Consider the following 17,304-nt stretch of genomic DNA (forward strand, 5'->3'; position numbering starts at 1 on the left):
AAAATAATATTAAAATAATATTCCAAGAATATATTTTTTAATATTAAATAAATTTAATATTTCAGGAACATTATTTAATATTAAATAAAATATTGTGTTATACGTGTTTGTGATTTCCGATCATCAGTTTATTTTTTATGTCCCACGGAGCGGAACTTGTAAAAATGCGCAATCAATGCAAACCAATGACAAACACTATTCCGGCAGATCTCATATAAGTGATCTACAGAAACACGAACGTTCCGCAGTTGCGCCATTCCACATCCCAAGTGAGCGTACCCTAAAAGACATAGAAATACTTACTAAATTTCTGATTCAAATCTCGAAGTGGCGCGTAACTGGCTAACACGAACGCAACTGTAGTCAAAGCAGTATCATGATGCTACGTGAAACATTTTAATGTTAATATGTATACACCAAATTTTCTTTTTGCGAAAAAGAATCTATCTCTATCTTAAATTTATTTTATAAATTTATAAGAAAATATTACCTATTTCTTTTCTTTCAGTTGTATAATTTCTCTCTCTCTCTCTCTCTCTCTAACATATTACTTAAATTTATGTAAAAATTTAATTATAAAATGTGTAACTACTGATGGAAAATAGATAGTAAAAAAAAAAGTTTTTGCATTGCATCTTAATACATGTATAATGTTGTTTCCTTGTTCAAACTGAGTAATAACCTAAATTAAGCAAAATAGTCGAGAGTTCATTTTATTATTTCCATCTAAAATGCATATATATATGATGAAAAGGTTGAAAATTTTATTACAAATGATAAAATATGATACAGTTTTGTATGTCATGCTGATTGATGCACAATTAATATTTCTACTCAATAAATTAAATTATTTAAGATTTTAGTATCGTTAATGCCTCTGTGTACTTTAAACCTTCTAAAATATAAGCTAAATTCTCGACAGATGCATCCTCGTCCTCTTCCGCCCATATTTCAAGCATAGTCTTACATTGCTCATATGGAGTTGCTTTGCTTTGGAAAAACGCAATCTGAAATACATATCACACATTAAAATGTCATGATTATGAATAAGTATGAATATTGTAATTAAAAAAGCTCAATATTTATATACCTCATCATTTGTATAACCAAATTTCGTCGCTAATTTTTTCCAATCATTTTTCAAACTCTCCGATAATTTTGCCACCATTTCTGGTGTAACTTTATTCAACTTTCTAGCTTTCATGTCAGCGTTTTCGGCATCTACCTGCTCACTTTCCTGCTTCAAAACGTCCTCGTTAAATTCTTGATCGGTAGATTCAGATGGTGGTGTCTCTTCGGTTTCCAATTTTGTATCAGACTGTGTCTGCTAGAGGACATAATAAAAAATAAAGAAATAAGAAAAAAAACTTAAAATTAAGTATATTCACAGAAAAATAATAAACATTAGATACTTACTGGACGATCCTTGGCAATTTTTTTTATCATTGCCTCGAGATATTCAGGCAATTTATTTATAGGATTATTGCCGTGAACAAAAAAGTGTGGGCTTCGCCTTGCTAACAACCTTAGCGCCCTCCAACCAAAGTTACCATCGTTAACCTTCCTACAAATACAAAATTTCATTATTATTAATAATCACAATGAGAGGGATGATCTCTTGTTGTTTATGAGAGATTGACTCGTAATCAATAAATTTCAAATTCAATTACAATCATTTTTCCTTCATTTCATATTTGCTTCTATTTATAACAAAATGATTAAAGAGTTAATGATTATAAATTAAGGAGAAATGAGTTACAATAGAGAAATATAGATTATAATCTATTTCTGAAACAATAAATAAATACACAATAACTATAACAAATTTATAGTGATTGTGATGCAGATAGTTGTGTCCCTCCTCTTTGCGCTGAAGATCCGAGTACAAATCCTATCAAAAACAATGTATTTTCAATTACTACCTCTTGGAAAGCAAACCATCAAAACTATAAAAACTCCTCTTTTAAATAGATCTTTCAAAATCAGCATTTAAAACATAGATCTTATATATCTATGTAAAAATAATGAAACATCACAGAATATACACTAAGGAATCTCTTTGATAAGAGACTAAGGATGAAGAACAAAAGCAGATATATCACTAACAGTAATACTTACTTGTACTTATCATCGACCATTGCAGCAGGATCCAATTCCATTATAGCGTCTTCAAAATATGTTTCTAAAGATGGGAGAAAATCTCTATCTTTAGATTTGCATGCCTCCAGATTGTTTGGACATAGGTTCCATAATTTAGTTAGTTCTGGACTAAAAAATAATATAAATTTAATTATTTGGTTTTATATGTACAAATGTTGATTTATTTTATTATTTTTAAAAAGGCTATTTACTTTCCCATGTGATATTTGCCAATCGCTTGCGCATCTTTAATCATGTCACCAATACGTCGTTTTGGCTTCCTTATTTTTCGCGGCTCGTCACCACCAACCTCTGATGCCGGTCGTTTAAATGGCGGGCAACCCTCGTTTTTCCATGCATTCCAATGCTCCTCGCGTTTCAGGATGTTTTTCACTGTCTCCGCGAACATTGGACCATCAGGTGGTGTTTCAGTCAGTAGAGTATAAACTTGTTCGGTAGTAGTCTTCACCCACTCAACTTGGTCTGGCTTGAGCTCGTGTGTCTCACTTAAAAGTGACAAACATCATAGTGATTCGATTACGTACACATCAGGAAACATTTAATTTAAGGAAAGCAGACCTTGTCTCATAGCCACTGGCAAGGAAGCTTTGAAAAACAAACATTTTTTATGACTATTCAGAGACCATTTCACTAATTGCCAAATAATTTATTAATTCAAGGTATGAGGCTTGTGAGAATTTACTAAAATATTCATCATACTGCATTAATATAGGAAATACTTACGCCTTGAATTTTACAGTGCTATTCAGATACTGGAAAAGAATGAGAAATTGCAGCAATACATATCGTCTGAAATTGGAGTCTGATAGCTGCAACTCTAATAATTTTTGATTGGTCAAATATTTTGCAAAATAGTGCGTTTCCTTGTGGGAACCTTCTGTGGAAGTATCCATCTTCATGCATGTCGTAGGATAACTACGTTGCTCTTCCAATTTAAAAGAAGCAAACGCTGACAGCACATTAGATGCATGCTACAAAAAATATATATTTCTTTAATAAATCCGCAATCAGTCTATAGTATTATTTAATGAAGATAAAAACTCACAGCTGAAAAAACCTTCCAGTGCATTTTATTATAACACTGATTTGGATTTCTGAAAAAATCTTGCAGAGCCCAGAACTTTCTATATAAATTATAATCAATTGGTATCTTGCTTTCCAATTTATCATCATCTTTAGTTATCTGCTCTAAATCATCCTCCTCTGCTTTTTCAACGCCAAATTCCGTGTGATTTTCCAGATTAAATTCACTGACAATATTCAAACCAGACCTCTCGGAGAAGGGAAAGAACTTTGCAAGGAACAGCAGAATTCTACCACAAAATACAGTTTGCTGCGAACGTGATAATCTCCTTAGCAGGTCGTTGCACATTCTCAACAAATTATTTTTACAAGCAGTAAAAAACAGCTCTTCTTTCCACACATTGACATTGTTTTCCACAAAAGTAAATAACTGTTCGCATCTATCCAGTGTCATTGAGTCGAAGATATCACCTAGTAGCATCACTGGCATGCTCGCCGTTGCGAGATCCTTCCTGCATAGCTCTATACAGAAGGTGATGTAGGTTTCAAGAGAACGCACATTACCCGATGCATTTTCCATCAGTACAACCAGCAGAGTATCTCGAAGTGCCTGATCAACTGCTGCTTTTCTGTCGCTCTCATTTGCATAACGTTCAATGCACTTTTTTTGAAACAACGAGACATCTGACAGCTTGAAATGCTGCTGCAGATAATCCTGAGGAAAGAAACGAGATACTTTGTACAAGATACTTTGACGTAACATACAGTTCCATAAATAATTACTTAAAATATGAGCCTCACCAAATATATTAATGCAAATATACTTATACGGTACATTTTGATTGAAATGAATTAAAGTATTAAAAATTATGTGAGTTTTTAATTTTACAAAATACATGTGTGAGTGCGGGATTCGATTCCCCATGGAAAGAGAAGTTGCACTCGAAAGAGACATAACCTAATCTAAAGTTAATTATAGTCCCGATTGACGACATTGATATCGGCCACGTCTTGATTTCTTATTTCAAACTAAATTCTCTTCATCGCTCATGCATTATTTCATCGATCATTATTTGTTGTTCCTAACCTTTAAAGAGCCCAACCTTAACACGTAATAATTTACTTCGTGAGACAAAATGTGCCTTCTTTCTGTTAGATTTTATAGTTTCGTATTAAAACACGTCGAAAAAAATATATTTTCATTAACATTTGTAATGAGATCCGCATTCTAAATGATGACCGCAAAGAACTAGTAAATGAAAAATTGGTTTGTTTACTCTAAATGTTACTTACACTGTAATCCTTCCTCAATGCTTCAAACATCGCCATAATCTATGATTGTATTATCACAGATTCAATTTTTTTTTATTAAAAATTAGTTTTAATGTAAACCGATTTTAAACATTCTTCGTCTCTTTCAATGACCGAATGATAGCAAAAGGTTAAGTTTAGGGAGTAACAGACCATGTGCACCTCATATACGGTGCAGATACATATTTGTACTCTGGTATGTTTTATCTTATAAAAAAAATATTTTTGCTATCAGACCTTTTTCAGGTTATTTCGTACAAAGCTGCAAAAGCTTCTAAAGAATTAGATTTTGCAATTTCACTTGTGAAAGTATTATAATAAATGATGTTATCTGCTCCTTAGTACAGATGTAATCATGTTTAAATCACAGGTCAATTGAGAGCCAAACATAAGATCTTCTAGTGTAAAATCGTATATTCTTCCTCAAGAATTTTTTTACAAACATTTCGGTCTTTGATTCGAACCATCTTCAGTGTGACAAAGCAAAATCTACGAATTAAATGTAAAAAATCGGTCAAAAAGTTATTGCATTGTGTTGCGTTACGTATGTACAAATATCTCGTTTTGTACGTCCGAAAGAATTCTATTTTAAATATATTTCTTATCATATCTCGATTAAGATTGATCCAAGTTTTAAGAAATTTCATATTATTAACGCCAAATTCTTGTCTAATAAAATTGAAAAACAAAAAAGTTATAATTTTGTCTTTAAAATAAAATGCTTTGTAGAAAAATACATGCAATTCTTCTAATTATAAATATCGTAATTTTCTAATAATTTTTTTTAATTAAAAAAATTCTAATAAATTGGATTTGCTAATAAATCGGAAAATTTGTATAAATTATACAACACAATACAGAAAAAAGTAATTAAGTTATAAAATTGTTAATATATCTGACTTTAATATTAATAAAATTAAAAATTACATAATATTAAAAAAAATATTATTTTTACTATTTTTGATAATATCTTTGTATAATATCTTTTTTATGATCCTGGAATTACTGTTTATATAGACACGTAAAATGTAGTTTACATATATAGTTTACTTTGTCTACACTACACCAAAGAGGTCTTATCCTTTTTGGTCTACACATAATGTAGATTATTTATATTTTACGCGTAAATGCCCAACCCTGATTCAAAGTTCCCGCCGTCGTCTCAGGAAGTCGTATGACGTCACGTGACGCACGAGTTGATTTCCTTCTCGTCTGCTCGTTTTCTTGTTGCACTGCGTTTGATCCGCGTCTGAAGGTTTCGTGTACTTTTCGTGTTTTCCAAGTTCGAATAGTACTTGGATATGACATCGAGGATATCGAATATAGTAACAGATCATCGTTTTGATACGCGAATAACAGGTCCTTTGTAGATGTTATCGTACTCGTTTGTGAAAACCGGTGTAGCGCTTTTCGTGTTGCCTCAGGTCGAGCTTTTACGCGCGCGCGCGCGCGCTTTTTCTCACGTTTATATATGATACCATTGTATAAAAAATGTATTACACCATGCGTAATACGTTATTTGCGCAATATCGGGAGTGCCAAAGAACAATTCGTTTCTCAGAACAGTGGATGAGATCCATTTGCCGAATGGATGGATCTCATCTCTGCCGCCGCTGTGGCGGTACAAGTAGAAAGGGAGTATCCGTCGAAGGAATTTCGGGGGGTATGCATATCATTTTATTGATATATCGTTACGTATTTTTGTCTTCGTATTTTCGCAATTTATGAATACATTTTCTTATTATACGTTTATTTTTTATTTTTGTTATGGTAATTTCTTACACGTTTTGAATTAAAAATAGGTTAAAATATTTGAAGTGTTTTATTGTATTGAAAAAATTAGAAAATATAAAGCGCTGTACCACATAAAAATATTTTTTATCAATCTCATGCGTTTCTAAATTAAATAAAATGGTAGCTCAATAAACAAAATATTCTGTGTTTATATTTATGAATAATTATTTTTCAGAATCAATGGAAAAGGAATGCAGTAATAACAACAACAGCAGCAGCAACCTGGTGAGTGAATAGGACAATTTGTTAACGTCAAAATTAAAATATATTGCTCCTATATTGCTAGCGCAGCTTTTTGTGAGTGGTGGGGGGGGGGATGTGGAGAGAGCGAGATAGAGTATATTGAACCTTTCACTTCAATCTACATGTGAAGATACTAAAATGAGAAGTTCGTCTGCTCTCTGATGTTAGCAATATCTCTTTTGCTACATTAGTAATATAGGAGTCTTAAATGTATGGTTTACGTATAATTATTGTATTGGTAAAAATGTAGCTTAATTTTGAAATGTCTCTGTTCATAAAATATGGATATTGAACTAATATTTAAAAATTCCATAGGTACAATAATTTCCATAGGTAGTCCAGGAGGTGAGGTGTGGGTTAGATGGACAAACATGTCTGACAAATTGATTATTGGTTACTTCTGATTATAGCACTGAAGGCTACAAAATTGTAGACAATTAAACACATGATTTAGAGATATTGGCATAGGCATTGGTAATTCAATGTCCACATTTTATGGCCAGAGAAATATTACAAATTAAAATCACATTACGATCAATTATCAGACTCCTTTCTCTATGTTCCTAAAACAATCTAATATTTTAACAAAATCAAATACATATTAACATTAGAAGAGTCCATACTTTGGATATTTTATTAAAATATACATTTCGTCCAGAATACAAAAGGAAAAGTTATATACACTTGTTTCCTGAAGGGTTTGCGCAATAAATGATGATAGTAACAAATGTGATATTAGCTGATAATAATAATAATACATCCGCAGTAATATAATAGTACGCATAATCTCACATAATTACAAATTACGAAGGAGGCAATTATATCATTTATAACTTAATATAAACGACGAATTAAGTTACATATATATTAATTTATAATTTGCAAAAATTCGCAATTTAAAACTGTTAAAATGTAGAAATAATAGAACTGTTAAATGAATCTTTGTTCATGAAAACGAGTGCTAATTTCTTGTCACTTTTTTCATCATAACTCTCTTTTTTTTGTATTCATATTAAATCGATTAATTGAAACTCATTTATTCATAAAAGTAGAAAAGAAACAAATTTCTCCAAGAACCAACAGATACTTTGATGTGAACAAAGTCTATATTAGAGAAAAAAACAGTCTCTTCAATTTATTGCGAAGTCGCATATTATTTTCTACTTTTCTCATATTTTTTAAATTCTTAACCGATATCGTTGTATAGATTGCAAAGTTTCAACATAGATATGTACATTCAACAAAACAATATTATTTCCATATGCAACATCACTTTGCGTGCACAATCCTTCTTTCAGTTTATTCTGAAAAACTTGTACAATCAGCAAAGTAAATCAATAAAAAGTTAAAGAGCGATTCAAGTCACTTGATAATTCAGAATAAGCCAAACTGCGAATTTTTAAATTTTATTTTGCGCATTCTTGCTAATTTGCAAACTTTTCACAATTACCCCTCTTACGAGCAAGATTATTTTGTGCAATGTGTAGTATGCGATATATTCTTTTGTACATATTTTGTGTGAATCTCCTAAATATTGTCATTCTCGATTTTTTTTCTTTATCTCTCCTTTTACTCTCGTATAATTCATCTATTTTTTTTTACTACACGGAAACAATAGTTTTGCTAAAGAAACGAAAAATTTAGTTGGATACAGATCTGGAAATAATTTTGTTAAACCCACATAATTGTGTAAAATGCTCAAGCTGGTTGTTTAAATGTCAAAATTTTTTACAACATTGCTCATCATGTTTGAACTTTATAATTATTTTAATCCAACAAAATTACTTTTACATCTGTATCTAACTAAATTTGTAGATACTTCTACAAAATTATATTTTCCGTATACATATTCAATATATAACAGAGTAATCCTTCCGTCAAATAACGTTATAATTTTTATTAGATGGAAATTTACTCTAAATAAACCAGCTATTAAATTAATTATCATTCGTAAAGTATATGAGTATATACAAGAAATATTCTGATAATATATTTAATCCTCAATGCTGAAATCAATAAAAAATGCGACTTATTTTTGAAAAAAAAAAATTAACATTGTAATAAATAATTCAAACGTTATAAATTATGCACAATAATTTAGTCGAAAACGTAATTATATAAAATCTCTTTCAGATAAAATGGATTAATTTTTCAGGATATTTCTTTGACTGCTTTTTACTTGAACCATGATCTTATTATTACTCTGTCATTTTATAACCACTAACAAATGATATAATCGCTGTAGTATAAATTGACAATTGTAACATGTTATATATGTATACATATATATATATATATATATATATATATATATATATATATGCGTGTGTGCATCTATTGAGATATAGTTTTGAGAAAGGAGGATAAAATTTACATTATTTCTGAAAATATTATGAATATATTTTTGCAGTATCAGTAACGTCAACCACAAGGCACTTTTAAGGCCTTTATTGCTATATCGACAAGATAACTATTGCAGAAAGTGAGAAAATTAGAAAAAATAAAGATATATTAACACTTGTAATAGGACTGTGTGTTGAATATATAAAGAAAACAAATTTGATACAAAAACAAAATTTTAAAAAATGTAAAAGTAAAACTTTATTATTCTTCATTGTTAATTAAGAACTCAATGAATAAATAAAATCTCACTGAAACTTTCCTTGGGCAACTTCTTTTTAATTGCCTTGATGTTAATCGCGATCTTTAGATACCGAAAATAGTTTCTCTCCTTAATTACATCATATTTGTGGCGTAATTATACACTCCAGGTTCACTTTAGCATATATTACGTCGCTCATAGAATAGTCGAGGCATTGGTTGCGTACCGTGAAGTAATTGTATACAAAAGTTCGCGTACATTTGAAATTAAGGCAATAGATATAGACGTCGCTAGAAGTGTCTGTTTACGCGAATGATAACATTAGCTCAACGCTAACAGTTGTATTCATTATCCTACTTGAGTCATAATAGCTACGTTTCCCGTTATAGCAACGCGCTCAGTATTCAGACCGAGCTTCAGACGCTGAAAACGGATGATACTTCGCGTAACTTGAACAGAGTGGAAACGCTTTCTTTCGAAAAAGATTTAATAAAACATATATATATATATATATATATTGATTTTAATAATATCTCTCGTGTGTATAAAGTGAACGTAAAATTATGCACCAATTCTCTAGAGTCGAAAAATGAGACGTTAGGTGCCCTTTTCACTGGCATTTCATCTACGATATGTTTCATCACAGTTTTGTGCATAATACAAATATAATAATGCAATAATAATTATACAAAAAACAATGATCCATGCATTAGATATTTTTACAACAGCGTCACATGCTGAACTAAATGAAAGCTTCGTGAGATAAATAAAAAAAAAGTAGCGCTATATCTTACTAAAAAAGAAATAGTTTAGTAAGATATAGTCATGTTTCGTGAAGTTCTCAAACAAAAGAGTCAGTTCGATCGAAACATTTTAAGCTTACGTAAACCCGTCGAATGAACTCCTTCCTTAAATAAGAGAGTGTGCTCTAAATTAAAGCTAATGTACACACGATTTTAATTGTCAATGTTAAAATCAGCGCGTGCCGATCACTCCGGTCTACACGTGAAATGATATTACAATAATATTATTCTATTATATTAATCTCTAATAAATTATTTACATCTTACTAACGCACTCGGTGATATTAACTCTTAACAAGCAACAATGATCTCTTTGTCGCACAGGTTGCACAGCAATAAAGTTTTGCCGATTGCGTCACAACAGCTCCGAACGAAAGTGTTACAATCTCGAAGAATAAAACATTAATCGTTTTCAAAGTATTAGTTATTTTCATGAGAATAACGAGCATATATCGATAGGAAATTATCAAAAAAATACAATATATTAAAAATATATATTAGTTTACATTTTTTGCTGTAATATATATTTTATTTGTTATTCTAAAGTAAAGATTCGATGTTTAATTGAAAAGATACTTAAAGATATTTAATAGCAATATTATCTTTATCTTTTATTGTCCTTATACTCTTTATAAATTATAACAATTTTCGTTTAACACTTGCGTTCAGAATTATACATATGTACAAACTCTCTTTTCTGCATCTTCCCTAGGACAGCAAGACTCAATAATACATATTTAAATACTAGATTTCCAGCATTGTGTCTACCTGATATTTGCCTTTATGAATGAGCGAATTTTATATGCACGCTTCTCGCTCCTGATACTAAATCTTATTATCCAATCGGTAATTGATATGGAATTAATTGACTGTGCGATGTTACGATACTTGCTTTAAAACTCTTTAAAGTGAAATTGAAAACTTCCAAATGCGAATTGATTTCTTATGTCATATATTGCTACATTCATAACTTTGAGATTCTTTCATGTTGGTACTACGTGTTTTGTGTTTTAATAAAAAAAATCTGTACAATATGAAAACATCATATAGTAATAATCATAACTTTTGGAAGATTTTCTTCCAGAAATAGTTGTGCATGATTTATCTTATATTTATATTATAATTAAAATAATAAAGCTAACTTCAACGAATTAAACGAAATTAGTGATTTTACTAGATAAAAATATGTGAATCGATAAGAACTTTGACGAACGTGTATGTGCATAAGTAAACGTAGAAAACAGATTGATTAAAATCTTTACTGGAGAAAAGAATAATAATCCTTGTAAATTGAATTACTTAATCGCGTAATAAATATTTAAAGGCCGAAATGTTTAAAGATATAACTAGTTCCCTAAGAATTGTTAATCAAATTTATGTTTAAACTGGGATATGTCGTGGGATATGCAAGATATGCAAAGTTCATAATTGCAAGGCCATTTAGATATTTGTATATACGAAAAAATGTTCGCATATTAATTTTTTCTACAAGACTTACTGAATTTTCCTTCTTCCTTACTTCTTCTTGCTGTTTTGTATTGAAAATAAATAATTTCTTTTATTAACGATATTTATAAAACTCTATGAGAATTCATAATTGCCGAAATGTGTATTAGCGTAATAAAAATCGTGCAATAATCGTACCATATTACTCGACAGCAAAGCCACAAGTCTCCTCAACCGCTTGCGTAAGCTTGTCAAGCATCTTTTGATAAGTCGGGTAGCTTTGCGGTATGTCTATTCTATTGAAACAAGTATGCGCTTTTGGTAGATTCTCGCTAGGAGCATCAACGGCGTGGATCGTGAAGAGTCGTGGACCGGCGGCTCCTGTCGATCCTACGCAATCAAACGTAATACGCGATTGTTATTTCCATGCTTAATGCTTTTTAACGCAATGCGTCTAAATATGAAATGAGCATTTACCTTGCAAAGCCTTGAATCCTTGTAACGGAACTCTAGAGCTGCCGGTGACGAACTGAAGCAATCTCGCCCTCATTTCCTCACCATACGATTCCACTATCTGCCAGAACCATTGCACAACCGGTGTGTCGGGCGTGCAGTGCTTAAGCCGAGTATGCATCTTCCAATCGTTTATGTCAATGGTACCCAAACCGCCAATAACTAACTCCAATTCGCGCTCGTCGAACGGTCTCAGTAACAGGGGTGGTATCAATTCGTGAAATCCTTTCTGCAACGCTAAGAACTGTTGCTCGATACCGCGCATAAATCGATAGTTTACGTATAAGCGGACGTATTCTTTCTTGTTTTCTTCCGTCACAGGAATGTCTTTGCCACCTGGCTTTAGTTCATGATTCTTCAATACGCCGAAGCTACTGTGTTCTACGGAAAAGGTAGCATCCAACACGCCGTCTATGCTATTTTCCCTAATATCGTGAAATATAGTAAATTAAAAACTTATTTTGAATTATTTCTAAAGAAACACACGAATTAAACATTGATCAAGTTTTCTTAAAAAAAAAAAGAAAAAAGAACTTACAGCATCCACGTAAGGCTTCTGTGCAGTTCTGGATCGACTCCTTCTATATCGCTCAAAGTTATAGCTTTATTGAGCAACATTTTATAGAATGGAGTCGTGAATCCACCGTCAACGTGATGACCGTGAAAAACGGCGATGCCTATAATCCTTCCGGCAAAATGAAAATACGACAAGTGCTCTGGATTTATGCCTGAATCCGGGTTAATTTGCAGTGTATAATTATCGTCTCTCGAATACTGGAAGAGTCCGTATTGCGGGTTTAGCATTTCATGAGATAATAAATATAACCATTCGCGTGCGACACCGCCGTAATCAAGACCTTCCTCGCCGCGGAATTTGACCATGAGCCTTTTGCGCATATCTTTCGGACGCATTTTCATTATCATTCTGTACGATTCCTGTAAGAAAGTATCACTTATACAGACTGGATATTCTCGTAAAAATGAAATTTTCTTATTTCTTCGTATTAATGACATTCGAAATATTTTACAATAAAAGATTGAGTGGATATTATATAATATTTGCTTACCTCGAATATTTCGTTTCTCGATACCTCCAATCTACAGTGTCCACTCTGAGGCTGAAGGGCATTCAGTTCCGCTCGAAGGCATTTCAACTTTGCTACTAAATCACGTTTGTATTTCGGAAGGAGCTCGTTGTCCATGAGCTCCTTCGGTAGTTCCGACACTGTTTGAGCATTTTGGGACGGAGCGTTTTCCACTGAAATGCAAAGAAAACTCTCGTTATGCCGATCGTATTATTCACATATACCCACGGAACTAAGAATCCCGATTTTTACGATAGTGCGCCCTGATGAACAAAACTCTTCCGAAATGAAATGGCATTTTACCCAAGTGACAAAACAACCGAGACTGATTAACGAGTCAGACCTGCCTTGCATAGATAGACACGCTCGCAGATAAGATAAAATTGTGAGACGTACACAAACGCTCTTTTGTTTTGTTTTTACGTGGAAATCAGTTGATTATGCGATTCATATACTTGTTGCGAATATTATCAAACATGTGAAATACCCGCAAATCATAGATGTAGGCGCACCAGTTATTCTACACATTGTAGAATGTATTTTCTCTTTTCTAGAGAGAATAAATTGCGAAAGTAGTTTTACTTACTCGTGGGAGAATTGTTGTTACTTCCATTTTCACTTCTCGTTGGCTGCTGCGGCGTACTAGGTTGAACCATCGATGAATTCATTGTATCCGGCTCAGCGGCCTCGCTCGTCAACGAATTGTTTGCATTGTTCGCGGTTTGATTGTTCGTGTTGTTATTTTGCCTCCTACTGTCGGCAGAATAATAATGTTACGTATTCTCGCGTATTTTACGTATCTTTCCACTTGCTGTATACTTACTTGAGCAGATTGCTTATTATTTGACTGGACAGCCTGGGATCGGTGAACTGCGTTGTCCTGTTATTGTGATCCACGAAATATACCCGTCCGCTTTGGGTCTGCCTCATTTCCCATCCGCTGGGAAGCGGACCAAGCTCGTTCGTCAATTCGTTAGCTTGCAAGTCGCGCGGAATCCTCGGGTCATGCCAAGTGGAAGATCCAGTCGGTACGTGATAGAAATATACTTGGCCTTGTTGAGTTTTCCTCATTTCTGCACAAGCAACGACAAGCTCTTTACTATCCCTTTACTCATCGCTTTTCCTAAATAATTTACATTACATTTAAAAATGATTTCTTACCGTAACCACGAGGTAGATCCGGCGGCTGCGGCGGATCGGTTCGTCTGTCGCTATTCGACATGATGCTATTTCTGTTCCTGTTACCGCGATTAGGTCTTCGAATTTGGCCCCCGTTGTTAAGGCCACGTTCTATCCTTCCGTTTTGATTGCCATTTTGTTCATCGATTCCTCTAACGACGCGTCGCTCTCTCAGAGACGATGCCGACGTCGGCGCGTTTCTTACGTTTTGCTGCTGATTGCGAGTCTGTTGCTGTTGCTGTTGTGTCGGGGTATTTCTCGGAGTGTTTTGCGTCGAATTGTCCCGACTGGGTGTTTGACTCAGGGTGCTGTCTCCGCCAGTCCATTCGGGCGACGTGTGTCTCGCAGGACTCTCTTCGTTTCTTACGTTCGGCGAGCTTGCGCTACTGCTGGGCGATGTAGGCTCCGACGACGACAACGGCGGTGGTTCCGGTGTCGTCGGTATAATAGCATTGTTAGGCCTATCAATGATATTACTCGAATAAATTTACGTCATACACGCACTTTGGCGTGAATAGATAGCGAATATTACCGTGCGTTCGGACGGATCCATTGCGTGCTCTTCGTGTGATGATTTACGTAGTAAAGTCGACCACTTTCCGTTCTCCTTTCCTCCCAACCGTCCGGTAGATCATTCGGGCAGCTCAGATCTCCGAGCACGTCGACCACGGCATTATGGCCGACAGTATTACTCACTGCGCCGTTATGACCATCCCGTGACATAAGGGATACGACAATTTGCCCTTTTACAACATCCGTGTCATCAGAGTGAGCTTTGCATAAGTCTAAACGTTGATCTAAAAGAATAGAAATATCTCAAGCTAATCTTAATAAAACGTAACTGTCATGTATGTAAGATAATTTAAACCTAATATGTATCAAGAAATATTTTTCTTACACGTTATAAATTTAAAAAAATTTTTTAAAATAAAAGATTTTTTTTAATCAAATTTAAAGATATAGTTAAAAAAATATATAAAGTGATGATTTCTTTTTATTTATTAAAATAGCCCATCCTTTATAATTCAGACTTTAATTTTAATTTCTCGTGAAATATGATTATATCAGGTGCAAAATATAGTATCGCGTTTGTTTTTTTTTGTTTTTTGTTTTTTTTAATAGATGAGAATAAAATTTAATGATGCAGTATAAAGCAAACACAAATACGTACATCCAGTATCCTTGAGTCTTTGGATAGTATTTGATAATATGCGTACGCATCCTAGAAACCCTCCGTTCTGTTTCTTATGGAATTTTCTATAATTCCACACGGATATGGTGATTCCGTCGTTCTTTCCGATATATCTGCGTGATCAGGCAATAGTTATTTTCTTTCGTATGCGCTTACACTAAACCTCTCTGTATTTAAACTAAATAAATACTCACAAGTCATAGTGTTGATTCCACTTAGGATCAAGGGTGGCTTTGCAGGTGTCTGTACTGTGACACTGTCCAGAACCTTCGACAGTTATTTTAGCGAAAGGGTCGGGTAAACCTAAAAATTATGATTGTTCTTGTAAATCGAACTTATTCATACGTCTACACTCTTTGTGAACAAAAATACTCACGAAATAAATCCTTCCTAGCGAGATTACGGGCACATAAAACTAAAACATATATAATTATTATGTAAACATATTATATCCCCGTTAGCAATTGGTCGAATCGATAATCGATTCGATCAATCATCTTTGGGTGGGATTTAAAGCGCTGGGACATAGCGCGCGTATATTAATGTCCCGATAAGAGATCTATCTCTACTATTTTGATCTATCATATTAATAACGATATATCTATACATAGTTTAGTAAGTTAATCATGTTTTACAAAATAATTTGATGATAATTCACTATTTCTATAGTATCTTCTTTTTTTTTGCTTACATCCCGCCTGTATTTTTGTCACAATATTTTTTCATCTGTTACTCTAATTAATATGATTGTATCAGACGATTATTTCTGCTATTATGCCAAAATCGATACCAACTTAAATGCGAGTATAGCTTTAATTCATGTTAAATCTCTTAATAATAATCGAATTGGTTTATTTAAAATAAAAAAGAAATAGCAGGACTTTAATGATAAAATTAGTCAGAAAGCTAATATTAGCTATATATTATAATATTAACTAAAAAGAGATCTTGTTAAAGACATTGCGAATGAATGACACATCAAATGATCTTCACGACCGTCCAGAATTAACGTTTTCATCGGTCTCCCGGAGAGTGCTCGCGGTGGGACCTCGAATCAGCTTCACTGTTGAGGAAACTGACATAATCAGAGGATGAGGAGAACCACGACGAAAGTCGTGTGTTTTCCACCCAGGATACGCGTTCCCACGAGCTTCACGATCTCCCGAGGACCACAAGCAAACGTGGTTTGACGTTTACCCAACGCTCGTCGTGGTCCCCTCCCCCGCGTGGAAAAACGTAATTCAGCATCACGAGAACACGTTAAATAACGCAAAATAACAACAGGCCGACGTGCGTAGGCAGATGCCCTCGTCCTGCGTGCGAATCGCAGGTAGCACGCACGCAAGCCCCAACTTTCACGCTCGACGGGACGCACGACGCCCTGAGGAAGAGACGGTGCCGCACTCACTCGTCAGACGGATCTTCATAGCCCCGTTCCTCCTGCTACCGCCCGGGTTCGACATCCTGCACGCACATTTAACGCTCCGCACCGCGCATCGGCGCCGTAATTGGCAAATAAAGTGCGGGCTGGTGTCCCCTGCCAAGAGAACGCGCGACGGCGACGGTGTTTGCTGCTCGCCCGCACCACATACACATACATAGATGTATATACGAAAGCGCGTGCGAACGGTCTCTCGTCGAACGCATTATCGACTTGGAATGGCTGGTCGATTCTCAATGCGGACTTTGCAGACGAACTTGAGTCCGCATAACGTAATTTTCACTGTATTACGTCGTAGACGAAAGAAAATAATTGGAAGGAGTGTAAGAGGGACTTACAGACTGGAAAAAATTTAATCAAATAGAGTGGGAAAAAAGTAGAATTTATTTATAGCATTAATTTAATTGACCACGACCATTCTGGTAACTTTGTCTCGATATATCGAATGCTTGTTGGTTGCGCAGCTGTTGTGCGACGCTCAGTGTTGGGGACTTCAACGCTCAACTTCCCGC

General features: G+C 34.0%; 3 protein-coding genes across 9 annotated transcripts in view; 1 reads left to right on the plus strand and 2 right to left on the minus strand.

The window, feature by feature from the left end:
* LOC113003834 overlaps positions 1–17,304 on the plus strand; it is a 94,648-nt gene that overhangs the window by 1,075 nt on the left and 76,269 nt on the right. Inside the window, exons 1-2 of one of the 3 annotated variants that reach the window (XM_039450971.1) lie at positions 5,584–6,157; positions 6,464–6,513. The gene's annotated coding sequence lies outside the window, so the exon portion shown is untranslated. Of the gene's footprint in view, positions 1–5,583; positions 6,158–6,463; positions 6,514–17,304 lie in introns of those variants that run through there. The other 2 variants (XM_026135048.2, XM_039450970.1) reach the window with 2 other exon arrangements.
* On the minus strand, positions 688–4,655 carry LOC105196856 (THO complex subunit 1). 3 transcript variants are annotated; one of them, XM_026135045.2, is made up of 9 exons: positions 4,477–4,655; positions 3,206–3,898; positions 2,884–3,131; positions 2,719–2,745; positions 2,352–2,645; positions 2,119–2,268; positions 1,417–1,564; positions 1,091–1,324; positions 688–1,007 (listed from the first exon to the last, which is right to left on the minus strand). In XM_026135045.2, exons 1-9 carry the CDS (start codon positions 4,510–4,512, stop codon positions 852–854), a joined length of 1,986 nt encoding a protein of 661 aa, XP_025990830.1. In that variant the 5' UTR covers positions 4,513–4,655; the 3' UTR covers positions 688–851. The 3 variants fall into 3 exon arrangements, with proteins under 3 accessions (XP_025990830.1, XP_025990828.1, XP_011161293.1); XM_026135043.2 differs by having other exon boundaries at positions 1,091–1,327; XM_011162991.3 differs by lacking the exon at positions 2,719–2,745 and having other exon boundaries at positions 1,091–1,327.
* On the minus strand, positions 7,133–16,966 carry LOC105196857 (E3 ubiquitin-protein ligase SMURF2). 3 transcript variants are annotated; one of them, XM_011162993.3, is made up of 13 exons: positions 16,760–16,965; positions 15,728–15,766; positions 15,546–15,654; positions 15,331–15,464; positions 14,692–14,956; positions 14,142–14,620; positions 13,804–14,053; positions 13,567–13,733; positions 12,963–13,153; positions 12,434–12,831; positions 11,860–12,320; positions 11,581–11,772; positions 7,133–11,464 (listed from the first exon to the last, which is right to left on the minus strand). In XM_011162993.3, the coding sequence occupies exons 1-12, from the start codon at positions 16,812–16,814 to the stop codon at positions 11,585–11,587; spliced, it is 2,736 nt and encodes a 911-aa protein (XP_011161295.2). In that variant the 5' UTR covers positions 16,815–16,965; the 3' UTR covers positions 7,133–11,464; positions 11,581–11,584. The 3 variants fall into 3 exon arrangements, with proteins under 3 accessions (XP_011161295.2, XP_039306903.1, XP_039306902.1); XM_039450969.1 differs by having other exon boundaries at positions 7,133–11,772; positions 13,567–13,730; positions 16,760–16,966; XM_039450968.1 differs by having other exon boundaries at positions 7,133–11,772.

The sequence above is a fragment of the Solenopsis invicta genome, chromosome 6 (genome assembly GCF_016802725.1).
Source record: "Solenopsis invicta isolate M01_SB chromosome 6, UNIL_Sinv_3.0, whole genome shotgun sequence".
NCBI lineage: Eukaryota > Metazoa > Arthropoda > Insecta > Hymenoptera > Formicidae > Solenopsis > Solenopsis invicta.

Excerpts from the sequence above, each read along its gene's own strand:
- LOC105196856 (XM_026135043.2), bottom strand. The coding sequence starts at position 4,512 with ATGGCGATGTTTGAAGCATTGAGGAAGGATTACAGT. Across the intron at positions 2,746-2,883 it reads AGCACTGTAAAATTCAAGGC|CTTCCTTGCCAGTGGCTATG; the intron begins GTAAGTATTTCC and ends TGTTTTTCAAAG. Across the intron at positions 1,008-1,090 it reads TTGGTTATACAAATGATGAG|ATTGCGTTTTTCCAAAGCAA; the intron begins GTATATAAATAT and ends TATGTATTTCAG.
- LOC105196857 (XM_011162993.3), bottom strand. The coding sequence starts at position 16,814 with ATGTCGAACCCGGGCGGTAGCAGGAGGAACGGGGCTATGAAGATCCGT. Across the intron at positions 15,767-16,759 it reads TATGAAGATCCGTCTGACGA|TTTTATGTGCCCGTAATCTC; the intron begins GTGAGTGCGGCA and ends TATATGTTTTAG. Across the intron at positions 14,621-14,691 it reads TGGATCCGTCCGAACGCACG|GCCTAACAATGCTATTATAC; the intron begins GTAATATTCGCT and ends TATCATTGATAG.